Here is an 18,578-nt window from a genome sequence, read left to right on the forward strand (position 1 = left end):
TAGCTGTGAGATTCAGTGTAGCTTCTAGTCGTCTTTGAAGTGTGGCACACAGGTTTGGATAGCTCGGGGACTCAGGAACAGGTCAGTCTGCTCAAAACTTATCCCAGTTTAGCATATAGATCCAAGAGCACAGCTCTATGGTTATTCAGTCATAATCATGGGCCAGGAAACCCTTTTGTTCCTTAATACTCAGCTCGTTCAAATCCTCTATTTGCATTAAATAAATATTCCCCTCTCCCCCGTATTGTGCATACACAATGATTACAAATGTTTTGTCGCAACAGTAATAAGCCAAATAGCCAATCATGTGAGGAGACTGCCTCAGGCTCTAACTGAAATTAGAGTTTGAAAAGGCATTTGTATTTTTCTATTGGCCTTTCAGTAGCATTTTAAATTTATGTTTTTATGACAAAACAACTGTTGCACTGTGTACGCATTAACAATTATTTCCCTTTATCTGAACTGGTGAGATTTTACTTTCATATTTACATACTCTGTGTCTTATTCAGGTTTAGTCAATTTATTATTGTGAATCTGTGCCAAATTTAAATTAGTCAATGTTCTTAGTATCTCAGTGCAAAATTAACACATGTTTCAAACTATGTAAATAGCAATGAATATGGTTTTTCCGAATGAGCTCGCTGTTAACTTTAGACATACTTGCTTATTGGGTTTAAGCAAATACACTTAAACTTGCTGTACTAGTTGTACTAGTTGTAACTGCCATATTGTCTCGAGTTGATGAGGGGAATACTGATAGTACTGATCAGAGGACTGAGGAGGAGACACAGACATGGAGAGCAAAATGGAAAAGAGGGACACATGGATGAAGAAAAGGGAATATATTCTGGCAGTAGCAGGGAATGTTGTGGGCCTGGGCAATGTGTGGAGATTCCCATACCTGTGCTATAAGAATGGAGGAGGTAAGCTTGAGAATATAAAGCCAAAGACTGAATTTTAGCAGCATCAGCAGTGGAATTAAGAAACCAACTAGACCAGTGCTCTTAATTGTTTGCCATTTGTGCTGTACTTGTCTATTTTGATATGGCTTCAAAATATTACAATATTATCCAAAATGCAGCAGGCTATAATAGTTCTATAATATCTCTTGCCTGTAGAGCAGCCACCAGCTGTTTCAAGGTACATTCACCTGCATGGCTTTTTACAACATCAACAGTGTTCTCTACTGTGCACACATGGTTCTCATCATATGTGTGATCCTGACTTGTCTGTGTGTTGTCATGATCCAGAGACTCATGCCAGCTTCTCGTTTTAGCAGTAGCAGGAAATGTACACTCTCCTTGCCACCATGCAATGACAGGTACATGAATGCATTTAGTATTATGTTATAACTCTAATTGCAGAGTTAAACAAAACAGCTAAATGTATTCATTTAGTTATTATTCATCAAACTAATAAAGCGTAAAAAAGTTAATCTGTGTTCGGTAAACCCAATTAGAGTTTGCCTTGATCTCATTCAGCAAATGACATAAAAAAAACAAAAAGATAATTTCTCTCTCTCTCTCTCAGCTGTCATTTCAGTGATTCGCTGCAACACTCCTTCTACCAAATTAGCTCCAGTCACTAAATACTTCCTGCACAATAAGTAGTCTTATTAACTGTGGAATAAAAAATACAAAGAGTTGATTAATCAACTGACAGAAAACAAATCTGCAGCAGATGGCTGGATGGATTGACAAACAGTTATTGTACACTGTAAAAGTTTCTTGGCCAATTTTTTTCAGATCAGCATATTAATCAACTAATGGAAAGTAGTAGCTGCCACTCACTTCATCAACAGCTGATGGTGTGTAATTCTGTGTGCAGGTGTCTTCCTGTTTCCTTATCTCGTCTTTGCTGTGCTGTGTGGTTTTCCACTCTTCCTGCTGGAGACTGTGATTGGTCAGTACACACAGGAGGGTGCCATCACCTGCTGGACTAAAATCTGCCCACTTGCAAAGGGTAAATCAGCAACAATTCAGTACATGAGCTGACAGCAGCTGACCTCTATGCCGGACCACATCAGCTGATGCACATTTTGAATTTATACACTTGGTGGGCTTTTTGATATATGGTTTTGACATTGGATTTGTAATCTCATAAACCTCCCTTATGTGTCTCTGCCTGATTTACTTCAGGTCTTTGTTTTGTTTCCCTCTCCTTGGATTCTAGCTTACCTGATCTAATGTGTCACACTTATGTCCAATTGTCTTCCCTCCCTTTGAATATAGTATATTTATTAGAGGTGTAAAGTAACGAATTACATTTACTCACGTTACTGCAATTGAGTTGTTTTTTTGGGTACTTTGTAATTTTTGGAGTAGCTTTTGAAATGGGTAATTTTACTTTTACTTAAGTAGATTTTGACTGAAGTATTGTACTTCGCTACATTGGAAATTACATCCGTTACTGAGTAAAAAAAAAAACAGTTCAAGGCGCAAGGCAATTCTCACTGCAGTGGTAGATGCTGCATAGACTGAATGACGTTCCCTCACGTGCACGTTCAACATATGAAAACTGATCGTAAAGTTCACTGCGCGACATGCAGAACACTGCACAGGGAGCCCCTGCAGAGCGGCTGCAGAGCAGCGGGTTGCCGACCCCTGGCTCCGGCGAAAGAGCGATTTGTTTACTGCTCCGCCGTTAAAGACATGCGGACGTCAAAGCATTAGTTCAGCTAGAATATTAGTTCCGCCTCACATTTTCCCCTCCTGGTCGCGCGCGCACATGTTATGCCTCCGCGCAGTTTGAGAATCACTGCGCCGGCGATAGAACATTTGGTACTCTATGCAAGCTTCACTCCTGGCGGCCCCTCCCCCCCTCCCACAAGACTGCATTTCTTTTCAAATAAACACAACAACGATCACAACGACATGGTGCAAGCATTCGATTTAGACAGCCTCTCTCCTAAGGAGAAGGAAAACATTCTGTAACGTTTTAGCTAGACCTCCGATAATATCAATGTGTTCACCGTTCAAATTCATTATTTGTCATTAAGTTTCGTTCAGTTCAACGTTCTCATAAATATGAACGTGTTCAATGAACGCGTTCTTTTGAACGCGTTCATGCACAACACTGCCTGAAACTCAACACTGGCCTACCTGCCTCTGCCGCCTGTGCTGGATGCTGTTCACTGCAAAGCGAGCCCGATGAGCTCTACTCACCTTGAAAATCTACTGCTGCTCAAACTCAGCAAGAAGTTTGTAGACTAGTGCTCTAAAGGTGGACAAAGTTTTACCAAAAGTTTAAATATACAGTGGGACTGCGGCATTTTAACTTTTTATTTTAGCTGTCATGTGGTTCATTTCTTGACATGTCCTCCCAGAACTTCTTAAATGTTGTGTTGACATGTTAAATGTTTATTGTCATTGCACTTATATTTATATATTATATAAATATATATATATATATATATATATATATATATTTGTAAAGATTCTCCTTTATTTAAAAATAACAGTTTTTGGATTGGATTTATGACCCCTTGTCCTTTTTTGCCCTGTATAGGAGCGGCCCCCATCAAGTTGTTGGAAGTAACTAAGTAACTTTTACTTAAAGTACATTTTAAATGAAGTACATTTTACTTTTACTTGAGATTTTTAGATTGGTACTTTTACTTGTACTTGAGCAAAATTTCATCAAAGTAAAGGTACTTTTACTTGAGTACAATATTTCAGTACTTTTTCCACCTCTGATATTTATAGTATATTTCTCTCTGTCTTCATTCATTTCTTCTTTTTCGTCTGCATTTGCATCCTCCTAATTACAAACGTAACATCATGACCAATGTATCTATAGTCCTGAGCAGTATGAATACTGTTGTCACGGTATTGTTGCGTTCACATTTTTTTCATACTCACTTTTGAAGTGTTTATAACCATGTGATACTGTATTGTCTGACTCCAGGAATTGGCTATTCTATCAACGTGATCCAGGTGTATGCCACCATCTACATCCTTATCCTGGCCTGGGCCCTCCTCTACCTTATCTCCTCTTTCAGAGGCACACTGCCCTGGGCTACCTGCAGCAATCCCTGGAACACAGGTCAGTGTGGAACTTTACACACTGCAATTATCTACATGACCTCATGTCAAAGGAAGGGGTGATGCAAAGGGCAATCAGAAGCTCCGCCTTGGAATTGCATAATTTAAGGCTAATGTAAACAGGGTCTGTGACGTAAAATTTAGACGAGATTAGTGTTAAGGATATAAATCTGCCTTAAATAAGACAATACTCCTGATTGTAATCATATTATGTTTGTGATGTGGCCAAGCAACATAATATGCATTTAGTTGTTTAAATGTTTTATCCAACATTTTGTATTTGTCCCACTTTATCAAACATGATTGATAAAAGTGCTTTACAGTTTAAATCATGTTCACACTCAAATTATTATATCCACGATGAGCTGCCACCACATTAATTAATCTTTTGGTTAAGAAAACTGAACTGAATCCCTTCCTCTCAGCTGAGTTGAGATCTGTCAGTTGTGAGCATCATTTAGAGAGGGAAAATTTAGAATATTAAGAATTGTCAATGAAAGTGAATACATTTTTTTAAGTCAAGACATTTAAAATGAATTAAAATGGCAACAAACAGTGTGCTAAGTCTGAAAATGAAACCAAATAACTGCGATTCTTATTTCAGTGATCTGAATAATAATAATTATAATAAGAACTTTATTTGTATAGCACTTATCTAAATAAAAATATAAAGTGCTTCACAAAATACTTGGCAGTAAAAGAATGAATACAAATAAAAGGAATTCAATTAAATAAAATTTTAAGCGTCAAATCATAAAATATTAAGGTCACGACTTTAACATTTATAGAGAAACTCAACAGTTCCCACAATGAGCAAATACTGTGGTGATGTGGAGAGAAAAAACACCTCAATAACCAGACTCCTTGTGGGCAGCCACGACCGGTTGTAGTCAGCATAGAAAATAGGGGAAGAGAGGAGAGGTGGGTGGGGAACGGAGAGAGACCAGGAGCAGTTGTGTAGCCATCATATTCAAGCTTTGAAGATTAACATTTAATGAACACTATCTTTTTTTTTTCTTATTAACAGACAGATGTGTGGAACTCACATCTGCAAACAGGACTGCATTAAACAATGTCAACCTGACAGTAAACTGGACGTCTGGAAATCTCACCAAGTCTTCAGTCTCTGAGTTCTGGGAGTGAGTTAGTGTTGTCACATCAAGATCATTGTAAATTGCATTGGGTGGCAGCAACGGATTAAATGTATGAAACACATTATTTCCAGACAGCAATTCCTTAGGCATCGTAACAACATCTCACTGTCTGGTGTCCCCACACAGGAGAGGAGTGTTGTCCATGTCTGGAGGAATAGACGAGGTTGGCACAGTGAAATGGGAGCTGCTGTTGTGTCTCCTGGCCTGCTGGGTGGCCTGCTACTTCTGCATCTGGAAAGGTGTCCGCTCAACAGGAAAGGTCAGTGAGCAGAACACAGATCAGACCTGTTTGCTGGAAAAGTGTATATACTGCCAATGATCTGATATGATGCCGGTTTTTATGTCCTCTATCCTTGGCCAGAAAAGAGTTTTGTAGAAACTCCATGTTGATTTTTTGATGTAATGAGCATATGATCATAATTATGTTTCAGTAGCATGTACATTGTAGCAATGTATAAAGTTGCTATGAACCCTAAAGTACAGTTTCACTTGGTGTGTTAATTTAACACATATTGGCCACTTCAAACAGGTCAAATGGCAGAATAGAGGCTTTTATTTGTATCTGTTGCAGAGCTAACACTTATTACTGTCCAGGAAAAGCTCTTGAACACTCGTATCAAGTCTCAGTTAAATTTTTTCTGTCATAGTTCAGAGAACACAAGGAATGTCAAGGACCCTCTTACTGCTGGTACAGTTACCGAACATTTACAAAATTTGCATTGAACACTCGACCTGTGCTACATTGGTGCAACTGACTAATCTTATAAAAATGAGGAGCATTTTGACATTTGGTTCATACTGGACATATTTTTGTCACTTTTCATTACAGTGCCAACACGTATTTACTATCCTGGAAACGTTATCGAACACTTGTAACAAATCGTAACTATTCTCTTCATTTTTCTTTCTGTTGTTGACATGGTATGGAAACACCTCTTAACCAACATCATCAGAATCAGAAAACTATATAAGTAGGAAGAACAATAAGTTATTGGGCACGTGCATTATTAAGGTGCAGTATCATAGGGGCCGTGCTTTTGTAACCTGACACAGAAATATGTTATCTATCTAATGAAATTTCAGGTGGTGTATGTCACGGCAGTGTTCCCCTATGTAATGTTGGCCATCTTGCTGGTCAGGGGCTTGACACTGCCAGGGGCTTGGCAGGGTGTGGTCTATTACCTTTATCCAGATCCTTCTCGTCTAGCAGACCTTCAGGTGAGACACCTTAGATAAATCATGAAGTTTTTTGTTTAAGTGGTGGTATTTTTTATGAAAACATAACATGATGCTATGTAGTCCGGGCAAAGTAACCCATTTTGGAGCCAAAAATAGAAGTAATTGTAAAATAATTTTTTCAGCATAGATCATTTCTATGAGGTGTCCACAACAACATACTAAAAGTCCTAAGAAATCCTAGTTGAGGAAATATGTTAAATTCTCATCAATCCGAGATGTGTGCCAATAAGGCAAGGCAAAAATACATCCCAATGGGGCTATTTTTTCCATTTACTCCTATCAAAATGAAACTTTACACAATGAAAGTACCCTTGACAAGTAACAATTTTTATATTACAAGTTTCTTTGAAAAGTAATTTTATTATGCAAATGACCTATACCAGGTTTGGTTGATTAGACAATTTTTTATATTTTTTATAATTTTTGATTTATTTTCTAACCAATTTTTTTCCCACAAATTTAAATGTTTTTAAATACACATTAACATGCATCGACTATTGTGAGGCTGATATGACCCTCTGCCTAACAACCTCCATCCATCCAAGGTTAGATAAGTTGTGTGCTACCCATGAGGGTCCGACATCTCACTAATGTGGGAATATGTGGGGCGGCTGTGGCTGAGGGGTAGAGTGGTCGTCCTCCAACCTGAAGGTCGGCGGTTCGATCCCCAGTCTGACCCATCTGCATGCCGAAGTGTCCTTGGGCAAGATGCTGAACCCTGAATCGCCCCCCATAGAATAACAAAGTGCTGGGATAGATGCACTGTATGAATGTGTGTGTGAAAGGGTGAATGTAAAACTGTACTGTAAAGCGCTTTGAGTGGTCATCATCAGACTAGAAAAGCGCTATATAAATACAAATCCATTTACCATCCATTTACCATGTGTGGCTTGAGGATCCACTGTCTCTCCTACATACATAGTTTAAAATAAAAACATGAATCTGTGAATTAATTTAATAGCTCAGTGTTGTATGCTAGATGTATGTTTATAAGTGGCAGTGGCATGGCCATCCTGTACCTTGCATATGTGTAAATTAAAAACATGAATATATGAACCTGTGTAATATTTCAATGCACAATAACGGGTAAGCTATGTTTATATATGGCAATAGGCCCAGTTTAATATAAAACCCAATTTTATACAATATATATAGTAAGGGGTTTCTGCTCCATCTCTCCACCAGTTTGGGGGCCTTGGCCTGAAAAACTTTGAAGACCCCTGACCTATACACTAATCGAATATGCCCAAAATACACTCAAATACGCTTAATTTTTTCCTTTACTCCTACCACAATAAAACTTTACATGTTAAAAGTATACATGAAAAGTAACTTTTTTGTATTACAAGTTTCTTTTGAAATGAATTTGAATATGCACATGAGCTCCACACCTATTGAATATGTCCTAATTTGCATAGGCAGAAACACCATTCATATGTATGACAAATAATCTTCATCCAATCATCCCACTGCCAATGGGTGATGGCAAAGCTGCTTTTAGACTAGCCTCTAACCTGAAAACTGCCTGGCTTGGTAGTACTTGCCAGGGGTATAACCCCCGACGGTATAGTCTTCAGGGTCACGGAGGCCCACAAGCCTCCCCACCACGAAAGATTGATGAAAATTGTACATATTTCCTCAACGAGGATTCCTTAGGACTTATAGTATGTTATTCTGGACACCTCATAGAAATGATCAATGCTATAAAAAAATATTTTACAATTAGTCGGTCGTAAAACGCTACTTTGCCTGGACTAATGTGCCTGAAATGTTTTTAAAAGTGAATTCATTTAGTTTGTTGTAGAAGAATAAGGTGTTACACCGTATTACACATGGTTTTTCACTTTTGTTAATCAGGTATGGATGGAAGCCTGCACTCAGGTCCTCTTCTCCTACGGTGTTGGAGTAGGGACACTAACCACATTGGGCAGCTACAATAAATTCAAGAACAACTGTTACAGGTGAACCATGGGATCAGTAGTTCGATGCAGGGTGCAGTCCGATAGGGCTGTGTAGTGTGCTAGTTTAGCATGTTAGGTAGGGAGAAAATGGACAGACAGGCAATCCTGAAAAGAAAGAGAAGCAGGTTTGATCAGGTGCACAGACAGGCAAACAGATTGGTTCAAAAAGCAAGCTAAACATGATTAAGGGTCAGCTGAGGGATTATTAAATGGTCTGTATTTATAAAACTCTTTTCTAGTCTTGATAACCACTCAAAGCAATTTACAGAGCAGATTTCCATTAACACATTTACACACACATTCATACAGTGCATCTATGTGCAGCACTTTCATACATCAATCATGCATTGCTACAAAGTGTAAGCATTAAATATGTGGACACGAGAACAAAGTAAGATTAAACAATCCATAATCCCAACTCCTCCAACTGTTTGTCCTGCTCTGCATCACCAATGAAGACAATTGCACTGACTCCCCAAACTTATTTTTAGTGGAATAATTCTGAAATGCATGGCTTTGGCAGAGATTGTCCAAAATGGATGTAAATGATGGATGTTGATAACGGATGAATAAGTGAGAACACACTGGGTCACATGATAGCTGAATAATTAGGGAGTAGACTACATGGGTGTAATTTCTCTGACCATAAAGGCTCAAGCTTAACTCCTTGCCAGCCAGGTCATTTGAATCCATGTCATAGCCCAACTCACCGTTCCCACATTTCCTGTTTTTCCACGGTTGCAATCATTCAAGGTATGAGATTCTCCCAAAATATCTGAGAACATAAATAGGACCAACTGAATCATAACAATACTGGGGGGAAGAATGAAAGAATGTAGGTAGCTTAAATATACTCTTTATGTTTTTTAAACTAATTCATCTTATACATGTCAAGTATCTCAGAGTTGGGCATTTCAAAGCTGTGTGTGTTTGCAGGGACAGTCTGTGGTTGTGTCTGCTGAACAGTTGCACCAGTTTCATTGCTGGGTTTGCTGTCTTTTCTGCTCTGGGCTTTATGGCTCAGGCTCAGGGAATTCCCATCAACATGGTTGTTGATTCAGGTATGATTTGAAACTTAGAGACTCTGTCTGTAAAACATGCATTTACCTGCCCGCAGACTTATTTTGCAGAAGGACAAAGATCTATTAAAAGACAAGCAGAGATGTATATAATTTAAATGTCTTTTCTGTTCTTCAAGGGCCTGGGCTGGCGTTTATTGCATTTCCTCAAGCTGTGGCCATGATGCCCCTGCCTCAGTTGTGGGCTGCCTGCTTCTTCATCATGCTCATTATGATGGGGCTGGACACAACCGTAAAATATCTCCAATTATGTATATGTATATATATATTACCACACAATCAACTATTCTAAGATCTCTTTTTCAACAAACTCACACTACCAAACCATTGTGATAGAGTCTTTAGTGCAAGGGGGATTCAGGGGAAGGTGGCAGAGTCCGGTGAGGGGAAATTCAGGGCCAGTGCTGTGCAATAAATGAAGTAGCTTTGTCTTTTTAATTTTAAATGAGCTGCTCCGAGTTATTCTTTTCAAATAGAACCTCCTCCTAACTGTGATGGACGTTTTTTGGAAGCTGGTGAAAGGAGATTATGAAGAAGAGTTTATTGTAGACTTGATGCATCAAGGAGACCAGAAGGTGGAACAATATACAAAAACGCTAACAGAGTGACATGAGCAATTGTCACCTCTGAAGTCTCCAGATGTCTTGCACCATTCTAACAGCGCATCCAGGAAAGGCTAGAATTGCTGTCACTCTCTATGTGACATAAAGGTTTTTGTATCCTATTTGATAGTATTGCCTAAAGTTTGCATTCCTAAATCACGTTGTTTCCTTATTTTTTGGCACTGGTGAAATACGCAAAAGAGTTGGAGTTGGTGCCTCTTTGTCTGGAGCATCTGAGTTAGATATGAAAGTCCACGACACTACAATGTACTGCTAGTAGGCCCTTTATCTATATCCTGATCTTAGGTATTGCTGGGAGAGAAGAGAGTATATTTCGACAGGCTCTATTCTCATAATGGTATTGTGCAGATGTACTGTGTGAGGAAGGTGAAAAAATCCTTACCCTAGCCATACATCCCCAGCCCCTTAATGACTGCCACATCCCAAACTAAATGAACAACTGCATACTATTATGGAATGACAGACAGGGGTGACTTTAAATGAATCCTGACATTCATGATACCAGGGGCAACCGTCCATCTCACAGAGCACAACATATAGGAAGGAGCACGTCACACACCTTGCAACATGGCCATGTCCCAACATACCGTCTGAACACTAAGCAATTCAATCAGCATGTGATAAACTGTGTTTGTCCAAAAAATATTCACTGAGTATCATGTTATTTCATGCTTACAACACAAACTGTATATCAAATGAAAGCAGAGACTTAGAACTTTTTTTTTTCTTTCTTTCCTATTTTTGTGAAGATTTTTGTTCATGAATCACATTCTTATCACAGTCTGGCATGCCGATCTGCTTTCATACATATGCTTTTAAAGTTTTCGGTGTACCATGACGGAGAGGCGCTACAAATGTAATAATCTCTTGAATCTCTATTCTGCCCCTTTACATTTTAGTTTACAGGTTTGGAAACAATAACATCATCAGTGATTGACATGTTCCCAGGGACGATGCGCAGACCCTGGCGTAGAGAAATCTTTCTCCTCCTCCTCTGCTCTGTCTGCTTCATCTTGCAAATCCTTCTCACCACTCAGGTACTCCACAAAATGATGTGACCTTACCCAAGCACAGCACCTAACACTCAAATAATTCTTATAGGGGAGGGTTTATTCAAGTGAAATTACATATACACATAATTACATATCCCTCTTCTCTGTCCTCCAGGGAGGAGTCTATCTGTTCCAGCTGATTGATTACTATGGTGCTAATGGAGCATGTATAATCTGTGTGTCTCTGATCCAGTGTGTAGCTGTTGGTTGGGTCTTTGGTAAGTCATATTTGTGAGTGGTGCCGGGTATTGTGTCAAAATGGGGGAGCAAACTTACTTGGCGGAAATCCTTCCCCTGAATAAAATAATTTCAATTAATTTCTACTCCACCGAACAGCCAGATAAACTATAATCATACAAGCCCTAAAATCATCTCAGATCCACTTTACATCCTCCATTCTGAGTACAAGGTCCTCCCGTTATGGGTACAGAGTGCCCCTCAGGCGCCACCATATCAAACTCTTCTTGCAGGGGATGGTGAGTATACCCGTATTTGACATACATAGGTTCTGGCATGAATTGTTAGGGTGGAGCAGGAACAAAGGCTTGGATGAGGGTCTCTGCCACAGAGTCAGAAGACCCTTTAAGATCTAAAGTGGTTTGTACTGCACTTGCTGCAGGGTTCATTGCTAGGCAGTGTTCTTTTTTGGGTAAAAACAAAACAAAAACTTGACTGTTTACCAAAAAACTCCTAACTGCAACTTAAACATCAGTAATTATCTACTCATTACTATGCCGATGGAGGGGTGGGGTCATTGAGTCTACAAAACACTTCTGGAGTCTCAAGGGGAAACTTTTTTACAGCAGAATCCAATACAATGGGAGTCAATGGTGAGTCATTCTTCAGACGTAATAAAACAACGGAAAAAACACAACATGCCTACATACTGCTTGTGTGGTGTCATCAAAGTGTCTGCAAGCACCAACATTCACATTCGACTCCAAACAGGGTAATTTAGGTGTTTTTAGCCCCCACACTAACAGCTACTTGTTACAGGCCAGTCTATTAGTCATATTTTATTTATTCTGACAAACAACGACCTGTACTTTTAACCCGTTAAATTACTAATTATGTTTGTCATTCAGGTGCTGAACGGTTGTGTGATGCAGTTGAGGAGATGACAGGACAGAGGCCGTTGCTTCTTTTCAAACTGTGTTGGCGTTACTTTACACCACTGATCTGCATGGTGAGTTAGACACTATGAACAAAGAAAACAACTACAGTTATTGCTAAAGATAGGCAGAAACAAGGAGTTAAGAGTCCTCCCTAAGTTATTTTGCAAGGGCAATTTTTCAGATTTTTTACGCCAAAATGTTGTAATAATTTGAAAATGTAAACTAGGGATGCACCGTTATGGAAAATCTTGGCCGATACCAATACCGATGTTTAAAACAACAATCTAGCTGATTGCGATGCCGATATTTGTTTATTTTGTTTTTGTTGTTATTCATTCACCCTTTTGTGCTAGGAAAATAATTAAATCATGATTTAAAAAGCACTGTTTTAAATTATTTCAGCCCTTTATCACTCTTATCTTTTAATGAGCACAAATGCTTCCCCCGTCGCTTTTGCCACGTTTTAACTCGCTGCTTACCTCGCATGTTGACTTCCTTGTTGCATTGGCATGTGGTCTTCTTGGTGTGTGAGTGTACCACCACCTAGGGATATAATCTGGATGCCAGATTGGCAGGCTGCAGAAAACATACCAATGAACAACGGCCAATGCCATCGGTGAAAAACAAGTTTATTAACGATGCGCCGATGGCAGTAAACGAGGCGAATATCAGCCGCTACCTATGTACGGCCAATACACTGGCACACCACTAATGTAAACCTTTAAAAACCATCATGTTGTGTTTTATAAGACACTAAATTAGATCTGTAAGATCACGAAAACCAGCTGGGAGATCCAATGGTGTTACTTCAGTGTGTCTGTTCATAGAATTTGTATTTTCTATATCTTTTTGCCTTCAGGTTGGCTTAATCTGCTCCTTTGTGGACTATCAGCCCCTGACATTTGGGAACTATGTGTATCCAGACTGGGCCTACCATCTGGGCTGGGCCATTGCACTCTCCTCTATAATTGTTATACCCATCTGGGCTATTGGCAAGATCTGCCTCACCAAGGGCTCCCTCAGACATGTAAGAACACCAATACATCCTGCCTACTTTTTCATACTGTTTTACTTTTTATTATTTTCATCATATAGAATATTTCTAATATATGAATTGAATAACAAATCTGTTGAATTTTCTGTCCTCAGCGTCTGTTGGTCCTGTGTCATCCTAATAGTGAACATGTTGGTCCCAAGACAAACAAAGAAAATATCCTGCGGGAAACTGAAATAAACCCAATGTCAGCTCCTCTCCATGATATGTTATTATGAGTCAATATGAGGGCTGCCAAAGAAAAAAAGCATTACAGAGACACATAGACACATATACTGTGCATGTTTCTATGAATACATCCAAACACCCTTATATAATATCTTTACATGATCTGTTCTTGTATAAACTTACGTTGCTTCTTGAGTATTATGAATACTGTGCATCTATGAGATGTTCATTTTTACTCATGCTTTTATATATGCTTCCTGATATTGGCTACCTGCTGTGTGTTTTCTCTTGAATGGTATGGGGAGGTAGTTTTACTGTTATTTTACTACTGACACTACTATATTGTACAACATATATCTTTTAGTTCATGAAGATGGTGCCTCCCTACTGGCCGACAGTTGCAGCAGCTCTTCTTCACTCTGAGCTTTTTTTTCTCACTAACTTCGTTCTTTTTCGTTCTTTCTTACTCTCTTTTGTGTGTTTTTGTTTTACGGACATTTGATGCGAATTTCCCCATTGTGGGACTAATAAAGCACTATCTTATCTTATCTTTTTACCATTTACATAAGTGTAAGTAAAATGTTTTCAATTTCCCCCCAAAAATCTAACTATTAATATCTTTATTATTTTTAAATTGATTTGTCTGTAACCTACATTGTTTCATTAAAGCGGTATTCTTTTCTTTTCACTGGTATGTTGTCGGCACATCCTCTCCACCAATAGTTAATTAACAGTATTGCACTATACTGGGAATACCCGTGTCCTGTCTCACAAGCGCTTGCCACTTTGGACTCACTCTATAAAACAACACTGTAACAAGTAAAACTTGTCATACTTAAACTTTTTTTGTACAAGGCTATAAATATGCTTATATCTGCTGTAAAGTTGAGAACTTTACAATGGAGATCTAAGATAATTGACACGCTTTTAGAGCCATTCTCAAGTGGCTCATCAGGGAACTTTTCAATTATGAAAATGACTATAACTGGTAAGGAAAACTCTTTGAGAGGGTAATTCATTGCTATAGTCTTTCTGATGGAACCCCCATTTAGCCTTATTGAATGGAGAGCATTTCTAACAAAATATAAATGTGTATGCAAGTTATTTCTTTTTTGTTTGTGCTTTAAACTGAGAATCTCTTTTCAAACAAGCCTTAGTTTCTATATTTAATCTTAACTTTTTTAATATAGTCTACCAGTTGCAAGTGTAGCGATCAACATTAAATCAATCAATCAATCAATCAAATTTTATTTGTAAAGCCCATATTCACAAATCACAATTAGGCTCATAGGGCTTTAACAGGTTGTGACATCCTCTGTCCTTAACCCTCAACAAGAGTAAGGAAAAACTAGAGAAAAACTTTAACAGGGTAAAAAGAACGTAGAAACCTCAGAGAGCCACATGTGAGGGACGGACAGGAGGGCAATAGATGTCAAGTGTAAAGGAGAACATCAGAAAGATCAGATTATTTACAGTATTGATTAGAATAAACAGCTTGTAGCATGATGGAAGGTATATTAATAGATGGATTATTGTCAGTAATGGTCGAATATCTGAGCTTTCCTCCAGTTTACAACAGATTTTACTTTTTTTGTAGGATTCCTACTGTATGTGTACATGTGCTCAAAAGCCAAAAATTTGATACATCCAAAAAAATATTTAATTTTCAAAACTTTGCACATGCAATTTTTACTTCATAAAAAACAGTACATCTAGAAACGTTTGTGCGTGGATCTGCCTAATATACTGCCCTCTTGCACTACTGCATTGAACCATAATTGGTAAATAAAAGCACCTAATTAATAAATATGGTTAATTGACCCTGATGATCAGGAGTTTATTCTGAATCACAGTATTAAGTGAGAAGAAGCTTAACTTTTCGAAGATTGAAATAAAGGAGATTGTGAGCGATTTGGAGGTAAGAAAAAGTGGCTTTGATTAATGGATCACCTATAAAAAATAATTCACTAAGTGGTAACATGTTGATGCTGCAGTTAATGCTGTGAGTACAACATAGAGGACAGTGTGTGAATGGTTTGGTTCCGTCTGGTCAGTCTGTCTAAAACTGGACTCAGTTCAAGACAAAGATCCAAGATCACAGCTCACGAGAATCAGTCAGCATCATGGGCCAGGAAACTGTCACTGAACACAGATTTTCTCTTAATCGTTCCATTCGCATATTCATCCAGCAGTGCCATCTTGCAGGACAACACCCAAGTGTCACCGCAGGATGTTTATAGCAACCGGACTGATCACTTCTCATTGTTTGAATGCCTTTGACTTTACACACGAAACTGTACGAAAACTTAAGTCATAATTGTTGAGACAGGCACAGTGTATAAAATGCATTAGTTGCTTGACTGCAACTTTTATGGCATTTGAGCATAATTTGATTTAAGTTTAATGATATCTTTAAGAAATTAAGGTTTATGGAATAGTTATGTGGCCCAAACATAAATAATAACTGCTAGTTTCATATTTATGATAAAGTGGATCTATAATCTGCTTCACTTCACCACCTGATGCGTCGCCACCCAAATGTTGCTAGGCCTGAGTCAATGCCCACATTCTCTCATCAAGTTTGTGTGTAGAGAGTTCAACATTTGGTGTTCATATCTTTCAGAACCAGTTTTTGCGTAACAAAAGGATATAAATCAGGCCCCTGATGAGCATCAATGACAGGGGGTGGAAAACGGCCTTCAAAACACCTCTAGGGTATCTTGCGCACCTTGTTACAACATCCAGACTTTCTGAGAGACCTCTGTGATTTTAGAAAACACTTATTTTTTGTGTTTGAATAGAACATCAACTGTAAGTCTCTAACATCAGTTCAGTGTAATTTTTTCTGTTGCCGTTCTTTGTTTTAATTGTAAACTGAGTGAAAGAATTGAAGAGGAATTTGAAACAGATTGTATGTTAAACAACAAAGTATCATTGAATGCCAAAGAAGCTCTAGTTGCAACTCAAAATATCTAGAACTTACCCAAAACTTGAACTTGAACTACAACACTAACTTACTGTTTTACTATAACGCACTTCAGTAATCACAATATATGTAAAACATTATCGACGGAAACATGGAATTGAACTGTTCAAGTAGAAACTTAACTATTTGCATGACATTTTTTTTTTAAATGCTTTGCATTATATATATTTTTTGGTTTAAATTTTGAATATACAGTGTTCCTTGACTTATAAAAACAATCCTTTAAACTATGTACATAAAAATGAACAGGGATTGTATATATGTATTTTATATGACAGTTATAACATCAATATCACATTTGGTCCCGTTAATGCAGTCTCCGGTGGATGGTAGTGACATATCTTCCTTTGTGTACCTTTGTGTCATCAGGTGATCCACCCTTTTAATCGCAATAGCATTACAAGCCGAACCTGAGGGTAACACCTACTGTCAGAGGCGACAAAATCATAGGTTACCCGGTTTAGAACATAGGACAAGACAGCGAATATCTCACATATGCTCTGCCGCACTCATCAAAATGCAAACCACCAGCCTCAGAAATGACCAAACAACTTAATCTCCATAAAAATAAGTTTTGTGCGGACTACTTTGCCTTCTTTTATTTTCTGTCTCTCTTCTGGATATGTGGTTAAATCAAATTTTGCAATACCCCGCAGAAGCCATCTTCACCAGAGCATGGACATGATTAGCTTCAACACACATGTCAGACATTTGGCTGTGCAGCTGTGGGAAGAGATTATTTTCAGAACAATCAGAAGGAACCTGGGTAACAATAGAAGCTGTTGTTCTTTTTACCCGTGGAGCCTTGCCCTCATTGTTTTTCAGAAGCCACTGGAAGCATCTTGCCGTAGCTTGACAAACTGCAGTTAAGCCTGGTGAAGGTCTCTGTAAGCCAACTATGCTCTTTACAGTCACAAATTGATGCACTGAATCCTCTGAGGTGAGAGCTTCTCAGCAAGGCATACAGGTGACCCTCTGTTTCATCTTTTTCACAATGAAGCCTATGATGTAAGATGTGGCTGCCTCCTTGTTCTCAGACAGATTGTCAACATCTGGAAGGTGAGAGAGCACATCATTCTCAGGTACAAGCACTTCCAAGGGCTCCACATCCATTGCAGGTGTTGAGTCAAGGATGGCGGTATTGTCACAAAAGGGAGCTGTGCCCCTTTTCACGCTCGGAACTGTCTTACATTGGGGTTGTCGTTGTAACCTCCACCTGCTCTGATAGCAGAGAAGAACAGCTCCAAGTGGTCCTAACTTAGTTTGTATGTCAGAATGTATCGGCATGGAGCAGCTGGCTGCTCCAGCAGGTCTTCGTAGATGCCCATGACACTTCTGCAACAAGCAATGAACCCATAGATGGGTGTCTTTTTCTGAGTTGAATACAAGTGTACCAGTCTGTTGCAGTTGTTTTTAACTTTCAGCCCTTGGAGAAGTGACTCAGTTTGGCTTTGGCACGGTGTTTTGTTGCTGGTTTGATGGATGCTTTCTTTCCTTTTTCAAGTGGCGTTACGGCTGTTAAGGACATCAAAGGCTGCATCAATTGTGCGCAGAAACTGAGCGATGGCAGCACATCCACTGAGCTTTGAATATTTTTGCTCCTGCTCACAATAGTCAATCGCATCAGCCACACTGCGATTGAAGAGCTGGGCTGCAAGATGCACTTTCATTTTTTCATTGCGCCACTGAATGTGTGCCATTTTTTATTTGTTGCAGAGACGCAAGCCTTCCTTCTCCTGAAGTTTGTGGAGCTCCTCAATGTACTGCCACTTTATCTGCTGGCCATCTTCTCTAACCAGAACCTCAACTGTTGACAAAACCTTTCAAAGAAGTTTGAGCATGTGACATGGATCTAAGAGCAGGAAGAATTGTTGGTGTGATCCCGAGGATTGATAAAGTCATGTCAATGATGTCTGGGTTGGCACCAAGGTCTCTGATCATTATGATGTTTTGAGAGGGACCATCACATGTCAAGGACACAACCCTAACTCCGCACAAGAATTCTTATGCGGAGTCCAGTTCTCTCTCTTCATGTTGAGCATCAGGCACGTGCACAGACATTTTGGGGGGCAGGTGCTCAAACCAAAAAAAAAAGGCACCCATC

General features: G+C 38.9%; 1 protein-coding gene across 1 annotated transcript; it reads left to right on the forward strand.

Annotated features, from left to right (window-relative positions):
* The first annotated feature begins 790 nt into the window (after positions 1-790).
* LOC128458450 (sodium- and chloride-dependent GABA transporter 3) lies at positions 791-13,570 on the forward strand. The gene is made up of 14 exons (XM_053443283.1): positions 791-923; positions 1,828-1,962; positions 3,907-4,044; positions 5,071-5,182; positions 5,324-5,456; positions 6,281-6,415; positions 8,294-8,397; positions 9,334-9,458; positions 9,596-9,708; positions 10,999-11,136; positions 11,267-11,369; positions 12,237-12,337; positions 13,126-13,293; positions 13,416-13,570. The coding sequence occupies exons 1-14, from the start codon at positions 794-796 to the stop codon at positions 13,536-13,538; spliced, it is 1,758 nt and encodes a 585-aa protein (XP_053299258.1). The 5' UTR covers positions 791-793; the 3' UTR covers positions 13,539-13,570.
* The last annotated feature ends 5,008 nt before the right edge of the window (positions 13,571-18,578 follow it).

This window comes from Pleuronectes platessa, chromosome 16 (assembly GCF_947347685.1).
Source record: "Pleuronectes platessa chromosome 16, fPlePla1.1, whole genome shotgun sequence".
Lineage (NCBI taxonomy): Eukaryota > Metazoa > Chordata > Actinopteri > Pleuronectiformes > Pleuronectidae > Pleuronectes > Pleuronectes platessa.

Coding starts and splice junctions, on each gene's coding strand:
- LOC128458450 (XM_053443283.1), top strand. CDS start 794: ATGGAGAGCAAAATGGAAAAGAGGGACACATGGATGAAGAAAAGGGAA. Junction 1,963..3,906: donor AATCTGCCCACTTGCAAAGG/GTAAATCAGCAA, acceptor GTCTGACTCCAG/GAATTGGCTATTCTATCAAC. Junction 5,183..5,323: donor TCAGTCTCTGAGTTCTGGGA/GTGAGTTAGTGT, acceptor GTCCCCACACAG/GAGAGGAGTGTTGTCCATGT.